This window comes from Pan paniscus, chromosome 6 (genome assembly GCF_029289425.2).
Source record: "Pan paniscus chromosome 6, NHGRI_mPanPan1-v2.0_pri, whole genome shotgun sequence".
NCBI classification, from domain to species: Eukaryota; Metazoa; Chordata; class Mammalia; order Primates; family Hominidae; genus Pan; species Pan paniscus.
This window is the reverse complement of record NC_073255.2, coordinates 170,753,113-170,768,913: the sequence shown is the minus strand read 5'-3', so window position 1 is coordinate 170,768,913 and position 15,801 is coordinate 170,753,113. Positions and strand designations below refer to the sequence as shown.

Genomic DNA, 15,801 nt, shown 5'->3' with positions numbered 1-15,801 from the left:
TAGTGAAGAAATTTAGTTAAACTCTTTTAATGTCAGCATGGTTTTGTTTGAAATTAATATGGTTGTATACATTTATTAAGGGATGTTTAGCACACGTAGCAACCAAAAAGTAGCTACAGGCCTTAGTCAAGTGGCTCAAGGTATTAAAAAACAGCTCCTCCCACAGTCTTTCAGACCCACAAGATTATAATCCATTATCAACTGCATAATTGTTTAAGGTAGACAACCATTTTTCTTAGCAAGTATTCAACTCATCCAAACATTGGGCTTATAATAAGATGCTTCTATCATGTTAAAAAAATAGCCACTAGAAAGATAAGCAATTTGTAGTCGGAAAGTGGAGAGTCAATCCAAAATTTGGAAGGAACTGCCTAGAGAGGACTACACAAATTGGAGGCACAAAGTCAATCCCAGACATCATCAGTAATCAGTTACACTGATGATATGCACCCTTGATGTGATTTCATGAGAATGGTACCTCCCCTCTGTAGTTTTCCTTTTGAAAACCCACAAGCCCAGTCTAATCAGGAAAAGACACCAGATAAACCCAGATTGAAGAAGATTCTACAAATACCCAACCAGAATTCCTATAACTCTCAAGGTCACAAAAAACAAGGAAAGTCTAGGAAACTGTCACAGTCTAAATGAGCCTAAGGAGACATCACTATGTGATATATGTGATAACTGTGATATGGGAAAACTGTGGTATAAATGTGATATATCCTGGATGAGATCCTAGAACAGAAAAAGAAGATCAGGGAAAAACTAAGAAAATCTGAACTAAGTATAGACTTTCATTAATAATAATGTATCGATATTGATTCATTACTTGTAACATATGTATCATACTAATATATTAACAATAGGGGAACAGGATGAGAGAGATAAGGAGATTATCTGTAGTATCTTTGCAACTTTACACTAAATCTAAAAATATTATACAACAAAATTTTTATCATAAATCAATCCCAGGACCCCCACCATGGATATATTGACATTACTGCATGAATTGGGGTGTGTTATAAAATTGCAGCTAGAATCTTTGAGAATTGTGAGAAAAGCACAATGACTGGAAAAGGGTCACTATAGCAGTAGCCAAGCCTGAAACAGGCGGAAAGGGAAACCATGGTTATTTTATATTGGTTGACTTGAACATTTCTAAAAATCACTAAATGAATCAAATAATCAAATAACCAAATTGCAAAATAAGTCATCTGATGGTATGCAAATTTGCCAATAATATGAAATTAAGTTCCCGCAATAGTGGAACATCTGCCCTGAGCCTGATGGTGCCGGGAGAAATAAAATATTCTAAACAAATTACATAAATATAGCATCGGGCAGTGTCACCCAGAAGTTGTTTCATGGATAAAAAGCCCTGTGAGATACGCTGGGACAACAGAATTTCACTGAAAAGTAAGTTTAAGAAACATTCCACTGCTGTAATTATCTGGTTAATATAGTAAAGATTTTAGAGGTTTTCTGGTATTGAATTATATTTAATGTGCTTTAATATTTTCCAAGTCTATTTGATCATGAAACCTTTTCCCTTTAGCATTAGTTAACATCAATAGGAGAAATTTTGATAATGCAGAGCCAAAAACATCAACCTTCATCAGGAGGGTACATGTGATCTGAGGCTGGACAATTAAAGTAGTGAATGTTTTGATAGAACTAGGTAGGCATTTCAAGTATCTTTCAAAGGCTAAGAATATGGACTGGCATTATTTTTAACCTTTGTCAATGACCTCAGTGATGATCTACAGCACTGGCCAACAGAACTTTCTGTGATGACGAAAGTGTTCTATACCCATACTGTCCAATATAACAGCCACTGAGCATTTGAGACATGGCTAGTATGACAGAGGAACTACATTTTTAACTTTAATTAATTTAAATTTAAATAGCCACACAAGGCTAGTGGCTAATGTATAGGGCAATGTAATATCTAGAATATATTACACGGCATGATAACAAGACAGATGGAGTTTCTAACTTAGAAAATACTTGCAAAACAAAAATAGAGAGTGGCAAATTACAGAAATGTTTTATTGCAACTAAGATGAAATTCAAGAGGGGTTTGTACAATAATTCCATATATTTAGGTGTAGAAATTCTGTTTAGGCACAAGAAAATGATCAGAAATGACCACAACTTGCTTGTAAGCATTAAAGTGCTTCCATTAAAATAAAATATGCCCACCCTGCTGGAATGGTTCAATAGGAATACGGCATGAACGGTCCAATTAGTGGCTCTAACTGACGTAGTAGAAAGAAAATTAAACTGGGAATCTGAAGACCTGCTCCATCTCAGTTTGGCACAGACAGGTGATATAACCACCCTGAGACCTTCATTTCCCCATATGCAAAATGACTGAGTTAGACCAGATGATTTCTAAGATGCCTAACAATAATTTACCTGTAAGAAATAAGTATATAAATAATTGTATAACTAATACTGCAATTCACAAACCAATTCTGGCAACAAAAATTATGAGATTTATTTGCCCAAAAAATTAGAAGAATGTTTAACTCTGTGGTTGCTCAGACTGAAAAAGACTAGGGCATGGTTTTTCTTACTCTTATTATTCATGTATGTGGACTTAGCAAGAACTTCAGCAACGGGAACTCAGAGAGCTGGAGTGGGTAAGCCTGGTGTCAAAGATCCTACCCTAAGCCCCACATTCACAAAGGCCAACAGCCAAATCATCGTCCAAGAGGGTGAACTTATGCCTGATCGGGGCTCCTAATCCTACAAGGTTTGTGTGTCCTTGACTCACAGACTGGAATTGTCACAGGCCCAAAAATCTTTAAAATCCAGAGATAGGGAAGTACAAGGCCACGGAAATATTTTTGGATGCATTACAATATTTTATAGAGAAAATAGTCATTAATAGTAATTATTTAATTTCTGAAGAGAGTACAAAAGAAGAATGAGGTTTAGACTGAAGCACAGGGGCTTCACTTAAAAAAAAAATGACTTCCTAGATGGTATGGAGTAGAATATATAATCAAGGAGGTTGTAGAATCTCTAATCCCAGAGATTTTTACAGAATCCAAGATACAGAGAAGGGCCTCCCTAAGGAAGCCATGGAGACAAAATAAGCCCTTGAGCCTCCTTCAAATTCTGTGTAGTCTATTTTTAAAAACAACCCATCTTTAAAACAAAAGGATAAGATGCAAAAGAAAATCACTACTGTTAAACTGAAAAATAGTCTAACAATTTTTATGTAGGTCATATATTGTTCTGAGAATTTTCTTAATGATAACAATTTTGGAGTCTTTATTTAGGGATCTTACAAACAGCAGGCATTACAAAGAGCCAGCATTATTTGTGCCTTTATTACAAGGTTGAAATTGTGATGAATGCAGGAAAACATGTAGAAACTTAGATCCTGAATGCCCAAGGCTAAATATGCTCCTGCTCACCTTCCTTGCACTGAAAGCACATCTGTTAAAGCAGGTCCTGAATGTAAGGGTCTTCTAGGGATAGGGATGGGAGGCTGAGACCGGGGTGGGGTGTGGGGGAAAGAGAGAGAGAGAGCGAGCAGGTGTGTAAGCACGCCTGGGACCTGACGATATTTTGGGAACCTCTGGATCCAGCCACTCTTGAAGTCCTTTGATTTATCAGCTGTATGAGTCAATGCATTCTTTTTCCTTCAATTAAGTCTGTGACTTTCAACTGAAAGAATCTTAAGCAGAAACAGTGTCAGAAAGACTGAGGGGAGAATACCAGAGGATAAGGAACAGGGAACTGTGTACTGTGTGGTAGGGGAAATGCAAGAGTGGTACCTTTGGTGTGGTCAGGAGCTAGATACAACCAGGAGACCCTTTTATGTCTAAAGGAGATAGAGAAACATTTAGGCAAACACTAAAAGAGATGAAAAAATTACCTTAGGAAAAAAATAATTAGTTTTAACCTCCTGAACAATGTATAGCCAGCCATGCTCTGCCACTAAAATGTAGAACTTTTTTTTCTCTACTTTCTTCTAAATGTAATACCTGACATGAAATGTTCAGGTGGATGAGACTCCTACTGTCCTATCTGAAGAGATATTCTGCTATGAAAATAATTTTCGGCCAGGCGCAGTGGCTCATGCCTGTAATCCCAGCACTTTGGGAGGCCGAGGCAGGCAGATCACGAGACCAGGAGTTCGAGACCAGCCTGGGCAATGTAGTGAAACCCTGCCTCTACTAAAAATACTAAAAATTAGCCAGGCGTGGTGGTGGGCGCCTGTAATCCTAGTTACTAGGGAGGCTGAGGCAGGAGAATCGCTTGAACCTGGGAAGCGGAGGTTGCAGTGAGCCGAGATCGCGCCACTGCATGAATCCATCTCAAAAAAAAAAAAAGAAAAAAAGAAAGAAAATAATTGTCTGCAAACTTTTTCCACCCTATCACAGCAATAGCTTCTTAAGCTTAATAAAACATGGCCTTTACCATACCAAATAGTTAACAGAATGTGGAACAAGAAATAAACTGAAGATCTTCTTGAGTTCTTCCCATCCTGCTGAGCATTTTCCTCATGTTCTCTAGTCTCCAGACTTGGAAACACTTTTGTTGCAGTAATCATTTGGTTCACTTTTCAAAAAAGAATAAAAAATAAAAAGCTGTCCCCTTGTTCCCTTTCTAGAGTCACATTGACATAGGGCAATCAAAGTAAGCCATTATCAGAGAATCCCCTGCTTTGTTCAAATTATAAACATCAATGGGCATCTCTCCTGGGAATTCAAAGAGCACATAAGTGGGGGTGAGCCAGGCTTGCTGTTAGTAGGATAAACCAGGCTTGCTTGATGCTTTGTTTTAGCAGACACCATAAGTAGTGATTACAGTTCACTTGGGTTTTGCACTGATCCTCAAAATGCTGACAGTTACTTAAATCACTCACTGGGTGGAATAATCACCCTGCAAGGAACTGAGAGGGTACAACTTATATTATAAAATGGAACTGAGCACATGAGGCAAAGGATTAACAGGCGTGGTAGATGAGATCTTTGTCAGAATAACAGAGATGATTATAGGGATGAATTAGACATCAACTTTACTGGGTACTTTCAGTGACATGAACACAACAGCTAAATTGTGCAATTACAAAGTTAAGCATAACTCAGAATGCATCTTTCTCCTTTTGAAAACAGTTGATGCCAGGTTAGCCTGTGTGAATCACTCAGTGGCTTGCTACAGAGGTTATGTACTATCTTGCTTTGTGAAGCCCTTTTAGAATGGGCAGAATAGAAATCTAGAATGGTATGTCATTAGAAGTAAGAGATTGTAGCATTAAATATTAGATGCTAATGACATACTAAATGAGAGCACCCCTTCTAAACATTACTAAATAAACTACCTAAGCAGCTCTGCATTTGCAAGTCAAAGAAAACTAGGAAAAGAGGCAAGTGGCCCCTTTTTTAGAGCTGCTCATTTTGCAATTAGCAAAGAAAAAATTAGTTCTTTCTGACTTTTTCTAGAGGGGAGAAGGGAGCAGAGTGGGTTTGGGAGACAAAATGGATAATTTAAACTGCTGCTTGTAATAGAACTGCCTGATATTATGGGATTATAAAGTTAAAGGGGCCTTTACGGATACCTCCTTATGTAAAATCTGCTCAAAAGTAATACTGTGCCCAAACTATCCTTAATTGGTAGACACATTTTCTATTCTTATAGATTTCTGAGAATAAACTTGTATAATTTCATCATCAGATAAAAAGCAGTCTTTTAGACTTGGGCATGGTGGTGCATGCTTGTAGTCCCAGCTACTTGGGAGGCTGAAATGGGAGGACCACCTAAAGCCAGAAGTTCAAGACTAGCCTGGGTAATACAGCAAGACTGTCTCAAAAATAAGTAGTATTTTCAATAAAAGACATAAGAATAAAAGTATAAATATGCAGTAATATTTTAAGGAGATTTCTGGTGCAGATTCTATGATCTCCCTCTGAAGCCCACTGCTTCAGTCCCTTCTTCCCACCCTGCATTGGCCCTTGGGATAGGCAGGGAATCAGCATGAGGCCATACAAGTAGTGAGCACTCAAGGGGTTCCTTAGACTCTTAGAGGATAAGCGAATAATTTACTCTGTGAATTTAATCCACACCTTTCCATCTCTAGGCTGGAAACATGGTTAATCAAGTAATAATACCTTCTCAAATGACGGTGATTTAAAAAAAGCTCACTCTGACATGTACAGTCCAAATAATGTGTTTTCTTTCTAATAACTGTCTAATAGCCCTAATATTAAATTCAGAGGTGATTTTGCTTCCTTATCCTTCCTGCTGTTTCTTTTGCTTTTTCTATCCTGTTTCTATCTCTCCATTCACACATCTAAATCTGTCTTTTGGTCTGGACGTGGTTGCTCACGCCTGTAATCCAGCACTTTGGGAGGCCGAGGCAGGTGGATCGCTTGAGCCCAGGAGTTTGAGACCAGGTGTGGTGGTGCACACTTGTAATCCCAGCTACTCGGGAGGCTGAAGCATGAGAATCGCTTTAACCCAGGAGGCAGAGGTTGCTGTGAGCTGAGATTGTGCCACTGCACTCCAGCCTGGGCAACAGAGTGAGACTGTCGCAACAAATAAAGAATAAATCTGCCTTTTCCTTTATGCCTTCTTCATATCATGTTTTCTTTGTCTCTATTTTAACTGTGTTATACATACTCCTGAAGTAATGCTTTAAATATAATTTTATAGTTATTAAAGTTTATGTGCCCTAAAGTTTTCAAATTATTTTTCTCTAAGTCATTGGTCTTTCATAGAAAAAGAGGTTCCCCCTAATTTCATGTTCTGTTCCTTAATTTCTTTGAAATCTGTAATTGCTATCTCTTAGCCATCTTTTTTCCAGAATAATTGTTGTCTTCATTGACTCTATTTTCTAGCACCTTAATCACTTCTATGACTAATAAAAAGATTAGCTTTATGTCAAGTAAAATGAGAATGTCAGCTGTGCATACAGCCCTGAGCTCCGAGACAGTTTCTGTCCTTGAGAAGTTGTTGTAAGGAGGAAAAAAGGTATTGCTTTCTGTTCTTGAGACATAATGGCTCAATCCTAGATGAATTTATGTTTCTAAGGCTATGTTAATATCAAGCCACATTAACATGGGCCTTTCCTGGATTCCCACATTCCACACAGGGAAACCAAGATTAGTTCCTTTCCCAGAATCACAAAGTACAAGAGGTGCAACACAAGCAGAATTCTAACCAGGATCTTCGGACAGCTTGGGACACGCCCCCATACGGTGACCAGTGTACACTCTCATCTTTCAATGAACGCATTCAGTCTAGTTCCTCAATTGTCCCCACAACAGCTTCCTACTAGATACTTACTCTGGGATGTAGAAAGATTGGAGAAAGCTGACTTTGTTCGACTTGCCAACCATTCCAGGCTTTCATGCATGTTGGCCAAGGCTTTGAGGTCACTGACGTCACGAAGGATGTCTTGTGGAGGGATTAATTTATCACCCAGGTTCCCAATAAGAACTTCAGACTCCTTGCCAAAAGCTGCCCTGAAAAGCAAATCGGAAACACACTTCATATATACAGCATGGAAAAGGTAGGACCGGGCAACACTGTTTTAGGCACACCTAGCACAAGGACTGACATGAGCACTATTTTACAGCGTGCTCTTTTTCCTAGGTTTAACTTTGTGAGACAACTATCACATGCCTGCTTAACATGATTCTGATAGGGGAAAAAGTTCTTGGAAGAAGAAATAAGTGACTCCAATGATTGTGCCTTCAACAGGGACCAGTATGGGCCTGATTTATACAGTGACGGTTCCTGGGGATGGCGTCTATACTGCTCTCCTGTAGGTGTTTTCCTTGCCTCTTCTTATGCTATAGAAGTTGATAAACAGCTTAGGGTGTTAAATATGTACATGGTTTAAAGTTTATTGTAGTGAAAATAAAATAACCAAGTTAATCTGGCACCTAGAAAATATTGAATAATGTTCAAAAGCAAAGAAGATCCAGCCTCTTTAAAAGAGGAGGTTACAACTGAGATGGATGACAGGCTTCATTTATTCATTTACTTAGTTGTTCTAAAAAGGATCCAACACACATAAAGTAAAGTATTAAGGCATTTAGCATTTGGAAAAAGAAACCAATTAAAAAAAATCAATGCTGGGATCCTTTTACTGACTGGAAAAATATAATCTAGTGGGTTTCACGCAGAGCCCAATATCTTCAAAATGTTTTGCAGGGGGCAGGGCGGGGTTGAAAACTCAAGTTACAGGGGGTTACAAAGGATGAAGCTGGAAGGGACCTGAGATCATATAGCTCAGCCACTGCGGAGATGAACTGGAGGCTCCAACAGTTAACTGTTCTGCCTACATGACACATGAGTGGCAAAGCTAGGACTCAGGCTTTCTAATTTCCACAGCTCTCTTTCCTTTTAAAAAGGAAGAGGGCTAAAATTAGAAAAGATGACTGAGGGCCGGGCGCAGTGGCTCAAGCCTGTAATCTTAGCACTTTGGGAGGCTGAGGCAGGTGGACTGCCTGAGCTCAGGAGTTCGAGACCAGCCTGGGCAACAACAGTGAAACCCCGTCTCTACTAAAATACAAAAAATTAGCCGGGCATGCCGGCATGCACCTGCAGCCCCAGCTACTTGGGAGGCTGAGGCAGGAGAATCGCTTGAACCCGGGAGGCGGAGGTTGCAGTGAGCCGAGATCGTGCCATTGCACTCCAGCCTGGGCAACAGAGCATGAGACTCTGTCTCCAAAAAAACAAAACAAAACAAAACAAAAAAGATGACTGAGAATGTTAGGGGAAAAAAATCAAGAAAGTTATACACAGGTGGGTAAGCAGAGATGACGCTGGAGGAGGTTGAAATAGGCACCTGGAGAGTTTTCTGCAAGACCCAAGGCTTTTAAAATCTCACACACCTTACGTGAGAAGAAGCAAGGGCTTAATTTAACTAGAACAAGCCAAATTAAGTTTCAAGCATGCAGTGATTAATAAAAATTGTTGACACATAGTCAGAAAGATGCTTAATTGACACATAGGTGTTTAGTGCCCAGCACTACAGCAGATGCCCAATGTTGAAAGAAACAACTGCTGTGAATCAAATCGTTATCTAAAATGTTAATGCTACCAAGTAGTGAGTCACGACTAGCCTCCTTATTTTAGCCGAGGGTTATCTTTTTTAAAGGAAACGTCACAGTTGATGTTGAGGCAATGAAGAGCAGTGAACCGAGCGCATGGAATGTGGGTGTGCACCAATCTGATCTGAGGGGATTGGAAAAGGTCTTGGGGTGGGGCCCTGAATTCTGCATTTCTAACTGATTTCCAGGTGATGCCCAGGCTGCTTGTCTGAAAAGTGTTTTCCTTGAGTGGCAAGGGTGGGACACAGACTTCAAAGTGAGATAAACCCAGGTTTGAATACTGAATGTGCCACTTGCTTGTTGTGTGACACTGCTTAACTCCAAGCATTATTATCTGGAGGTAAAAGAACTGACCTGATATGAAGTAATGTTAAGGATTAAATGTGATTTTTAAAGCTTTTCATTGGGAAAATTTCAATAATTATGAAAGTAGAAAGAAGAGTATAACAAACCCCCATGTAACTGTCTTCCAGCTTCAACTATTAGAAACTCATGGAAGTCTTATTCCATTTATCCTTATTTATGCCTCCCCATCACCACTTTAGAATATTTTAAGGCAAATCATTCAGGGGATGCTTTTAAATGCATAACACAGTGCAAACAGTTTTTACTTGGTAAAAACTATTGTTATTATTCTTAGGTCTGTTGAGATGGCTAGTTTATTTAGTGGGATGATGAATGAATTTAGGTAAGAGAGAGCAGGAGGAAATATGTTACATATCAAGGGCTAGTTTTACAAATACCAACCACAGCATCTTACAGCCCAGACTTTCATCAGAATTTTCAAGATGTTAATTATTGTGACAGAAACCATTAGCGGCCTACCCAGTATCCATTATCCCATGCGTTCTTGGTAAAAGTACCCTGATGTTGTTGGGGTCAGCAATGTGCCCAACTTAAGATGAAACAAAACAAAAAACCCCACCAAGTTTTCCTGCCCTTCTTGCAGATGTGGTGGCCAGTGAGATGTAAACTGAAATCAGTAGATGGGCATCAAGGAAGCTCTCTTAAGCAATCTTAGTTGGCAGAGACTCTTTTGCCTTCTCTCTTAATGGAATGAAGCCACGGCAACTGGGGCTGCAGTAGCTCTTCTCAAACATCGGGTGACCTTGAGTATGGAAGCCAGTGCTGAGCATAATGGAGCCCAAAGATGGTGGGGCAATGGTGCACTGATGCCATCATGGAGCAATAGTGCAGTCCCAGACAATAAAAATGCTTTTGAGCTTCATGTCATAGCAGAGAAAAATGAAACCCTACTTGTTTAAGCCACTGCTATTTCAAGTTTCTGTTAGTAGCTGCTAAATGCAATTTCTAGCTGACTCATTTATCTAATTAGCATATGAGATGTCATCCCAAGAAAACTTTCTCTGAATTTGGATAGCTCTAAAATCCACTTACTAGGAAAAGCAAAACAATGTCTCCTCCGTGATTTGAGCCCAGAAGACATTTATAGTATTTCCCTTGGCTGTCACTCAGTCAGGTTGTAAATATTTAGTTTTCTTAATCTGCCCTTATATATCAACTCTTCGAGCCCCTTAATCATCTGTGATAGATATAACACAAAAAGTGCCTCTGGGTGGTGAAAAAGCAACAGCGGGGGGCAAATGGCTTTGAAAACCAGGCTTGGAGCCATTTTTATGCATATTAGGTGTAGCCCTAGGTGGAATGCGACAATTAAGACAAATGTATTTATGTAAGAAGTCTAATCTGCTTGAGTGGGGATCTTGGGCCCTGGGCATGTCTGCCGTGTGCTGCCAGCGCTTGATGCCTATCCCATTTCCCTCTGGCTCACTGGGATTTGCTTAACCTCCTCAGACAGGAGAGCAATAGACTGAGAAAAATACAAACTGCTTCATGTTGAATACACAGCAGACATCTCATTTGACAGGAATCCATAATCACCCCCTAACAACCTGAAAAGAGCACAGAAACCATGACACAGAGAATAAGTGATTGACAGCTATAACCATTTCACACAAAAAATCATTCCTTCGAGGATTTGTGTGTGTCAAAGAGCTTGGTGGAAGGTTTTTATGTGTTAGAATAACCTTAAAGGGATGGCTTTAGCTGTTTGACTACAGATTTTTTTCCAATCCCTCTGATTTATTAAATTATGATCTATCTATACTATGGAAAACCATGAAGTCATTAGGAATTATGTATATAAAAAACTTGGTAACAGAAAAATGTTTGGTGTAGCTTATTTTTCATTATGATATGCAGTTGTGTAAAATAAACTTATACAACTATAGGTACTGTATGATATTAAGAAAATAAATAAATATATGAGCCGAAAAAAGGTTGGATATCTATATGCCAAAATGTCAACTGCAGAAATGTATCATGCTTTGTGCTTTTCTATACTGTCCATATGTTCTTCAAAAAACAACTTCACGTTTTAGTGAAGAGAAAAACGGAACGTCTCACCACATATGAGAGAACTTTCAAATGGGCATGCCAGGAATCCCAGCACATAAAACTGGAGGACATTGGGTATTAGTTACTTGTGCCAAGGTGGGAGGCAATGGGCGCACTGGCCTGAAGCTGGTCTGGACTGGTGGCTCCAGGCTTGCGGAAGACACAGTCACTTGTCCCCTGCAGAAGACCTCGCAGCCAGAATGGCTGCTGCCTGGCAACTGGACAGTATTATTTCCGCTTTCTAGGCCTGAATTTTTATGTACCCTTCATCTTCTGCTTATTATGATAACACATTATTTAATGAAGACACTATGTATTTTTGAGTGAAACAGGCAGCAAATTAACATTGTCTTCAGAAGGTGAAGTAACAGAAACTCAGAGGTAACAGGCATTCAGCAATTGCTCAAAGATGATCTGACACAGCCAGGAGCAGAAATCAGAACTCAAAACATGAATGTTTTGGGTACTGGATCCCATCTGAGGACTTGCCTTCCAAATCAGTTGGCCAACAGGCTCACATAGAAGCCTATGAAACTAAAGAAGAATGTTAAACCTGTTAAGCCTAATTTTTACCACATAATTATTTATAATCTTTAAAGAGCTCTATCTGACAAGAATTCATTTAAGGTAATTTTGCCAGGAGTGTTAAACCTATTTAACTTAATTTTACCACACAATTACAATCTTTAAAAAGGTCTATCTGACAAGAATTCATTTAAGGAAATTTTGCCAAAGATGCTCAAAATTGTCTCCATTTAGTCTTTAAAGAATTCTGTTAGCTACTGAAAGGAAAGCAAAAAAGAAAAAAAAAAAATCTGCGCTTTCAGCAGACCTGATGCAATTATGAACGAAACATTACAAAAGGTTTCAGGGATTGGTCTGCAGACCTGTGCTGTATCTGATCACATTTTATTTATACACTCTCTCTCTCTCTCTCTCTCTCTCTCTCTCTCTCTCTCTCCTGGTCCTGTTCCCCAAATCTTTCATCACCATTTCCTATTGCTGAGCCCAGACCTGACATAACTGCCCTAAGAGCCTAGGAAATGCTGCCTGCAAAGTCAGTTCCCCTGTGATAAAGAACAGAGCAGGGGAAAGGTCAGGACAGACTCAAATGGCCAAGACTATTGACAACAGTGGTAATTGGTTACAAGGCCGCAACATAAAACTAACACATATGGTAATGATATGGGTACATAAAAGAATGTCTTTCTTCTTGGGAAATGCATGCTAAAGAGTTTAAGAATAGAGGCCATTATGTCTGTGGCCTACTTTTGAATGGTTTGGCAAGGAAATGTGTGTATATATTTGGAGATAGTATAGAGTGAGTATAGCAAGATGTCAGTGGTCAGGAAATCTCAGTCAGTATATGGTACATATGCATTCACTGCACTGTTAACTTTTCTGTGGGTTTACTATTTTTCAAATTTCTAAAATAACAACAAAGAGTTAAGCTCAGGGAACAAATAAGAAGTGAGAAAAAGAATTTTTTGTTGGGTTTTTCAAAATCAGTATCTCTCCTACTCCTGTCCAAAATAGTTCCTAAGATGGTGAGCTCCTGGGAATCACTTCCACATAGACCCCTTGACAGTGCTCTTTAAGTTTCTTCCCAGCGTGCTGTTTCTGGAAATGAAGGTTTTACACAAAATATAACATGTACGATAAGAAGTTAATGCACCAATTACAAACTTAAGCAATATTACGAAAGCAATCAGAAACCCCGCAAACTGTCTCTGCCATTTTAATTTCAGATCTGGAGAGAGAAAATTTAGAATGACAGTCAGTTACATTTTGACATGTTCAATCCAGGAACGCATAAATGCATAGTTTCTTCTGTCAGTCTATCTTTCTGTCCTTGTATAAGTATTTTGGAGTGGTTTATGTGCTGTGTTCTTAAGGCTGAGCACAGAAAAACTATTATGCATAATTTAGCCTCTTCTAGAAGAAGCAAGGTTAGAGTTACCAAGGCTATGGCAGAGGCAAAGGTCTAGAGAGTAAATTGCAGACACCATTCTGCTAAGGCAGCTTTGCCACCATGCAGGCTCCCAGTCTAAAAGAAAGACACAAACACATCACCCTTATGGAGGCTGGGTTGGTAGCAGAACACCAGGATTCGAACAGCTTCTCCAATTAGAGGCCAAGATGTTAATCACAGGTCAAGGTGTGTGATCAGTTCAAATGCATTAGTATGAGAGATTTATTATGTTTTGAAAACACCTGTTCCTATTTGACTCAGCTCTATATAACGTGTATGAGAAGAAATTCTTTAAAATTTCTCTATAATTATACTTTTAGTTTAAGTTACAGTTTTTCTTTCCTAGCAGCATAACTTTTGTTCTTTTGCCTATATTATTAACAATATATTCTATATATTAAATAGTTAACTTTTTTATTTCTGAGTAATTTTCAATTGCCAATATACAACTGCAGCTCAGAATTTGGGCAAACAATTAAGTCTTTGTACTCCATATTCTGAGATTCCTCCTACACTATCCTTTCTCTTATTTGAATCCATTACTTATATATCAAGTAGCACATGAATACAGACATACATTCATTCAACAAGTATTTATTGAGCCACTATTGGGTGACTCATATGATGTCTGTCATTAAACACTTAAATTCTAGAACAATAAAACCGGCTAGGCACCCTGGTCATTAACCTTACGCCTTTGATATCAGTGTTGAATCCTGAGTTTATCTAAGAACTTGATCCTTTCAAAAGCAATTACAGGCAGCTTTTGGTTGTATGACAATGTTTTTCTGGAAACCTCACTGGAAAATAGTTAATTATCAAATAATTGACCAAATTTTCTTTTAAAAAAGCTTTACAATTGAAGGTTGTGTTTCTGAGACATCAAATAAATGACGAATGCTTGAAAAAAAAAATGCCATAAATGTAAACTAGAACCTGAAGTAGTAACTAAAAATAGTACAATTATATTCAAAGTTCCACAAAATGGGTAGAAATATACTAGGTGATTACACAAGGGGTTCCAACCTACTCTGAAGCATAAATATCTGGCTTAAAAACAGAGCTTTACTGGATGTTAAATAAGACCTAATAGGCTAGTTAAAACAAATAAATACACATAAACACATACACACACACACAAACATCACTTAAGAAAAAAATAGCCAATAAGTTGGAGACTCACAGGTTGTCGTTTACAGAGGAAGAGCTGGAGGTGCAGAGGAGGAGGGGATACACGGGGAGTTAGTGGCACAGAGGGCAGAAACCCAAGGCTCAGTCTCAGGGTTTCTCCACGTTTTGTATCCCCGTTTTTGGTACCAAGCAGAAGAGTACACTGATGTATCAGTGGGTAAAGACAATGAAAAAATTCCATGAAAACTGATACTAGAAACTAAGCAAAAAGCTAACTGCAAAGCAGCATGTTACTTTGATGCTGACAGCACCAGCTCAGAGTTATGATATGTAGACTTGGAACACAATTGCATGGAAATGCTCTATGAGTTTGGAAAAAGAATGCATCTTTCTTTAGCTAAGACACTCAAATAAGCTTGGCCACTAACTTTGCTTCATAGATATTGTCAAGCAACACTAGGTATAAACAATTAGGTTCATGTTTTTTCTTTAGGTGCTAGGACTTCTGTAGGTATGCAGTTTTTCTGCCAGGAGTCACTGTATAACATGCATGATACAGTGCATAATTATAACAGTAACTTTCCAAAAAGAATTCCTGAACTTCAAAATAGATTACCAGGTGATAGGAGTAAAATAACCAATAATCACTTATTATAAGTTGAACACATTATACTCTGGTTTTTCCACTACTGAGTATAGGTTTAAAAGCCATACTTTATATAGCATTGAATTCCTTCCCCTGAGTATACCAGCTTATTGATTATCCTGGTTATTTCTCAAATTGCCATATGATTTCCTCTTGAAGAATCGAAATCTGTTCAGAGCAGAGACATTAAACAATTGACCTCAGGCAAAAGCAAGGAGGTGTCAGGTAAGGTTTCTCTTCTCTTGGAATAGAGAAGAGAAGGGATGAGGAATGAGCAGGGGAGGGGGTTTTAGGAGGAAGGAAGAGAGAGATGTGAACCTTGGCAGGGGCAAAATGAGATACACATTGATGCAAAGAAGGGAGCAGTAGACATGGGACTACTTGAGGGTGAAGGGTAGGAGGAGGGTTAGAATCAAAACACTACCCATCGGGTACTATGTTTCTTAACTGGGTGACAAAATATTCTGTAGGCTAAATCCCGATGACATGCAATTTACCCATGTAACAAACCTGCATACACACCCCTGAATCTAAAATAAAAGTTGGAAAGTAAA

General features: G+C 38.7%; 1 protein-coding gene across 1 annotated transcript in view; it reads right to left on the bottom strand.

Annotated features, from left to right (window-relative positions):
- Positions 1-15,801, bottom strand: part of EXOC4 (exocyst complex component 4) — an 804,494-nt gene that overhangs the window by 119,179 nt on the left and 669,514 nt on the right. Inside the window, exon 14 of the mRNA XM_003813456.3 lies at positions 7,306-7,484. Coding sequence (XP_003813504.2) covers positions 7,306-7,484 — 179 coding nt within the window. The remainder of the gene's footprint in view (positions 1-7,305; positions 7,485-15,801) is intronic.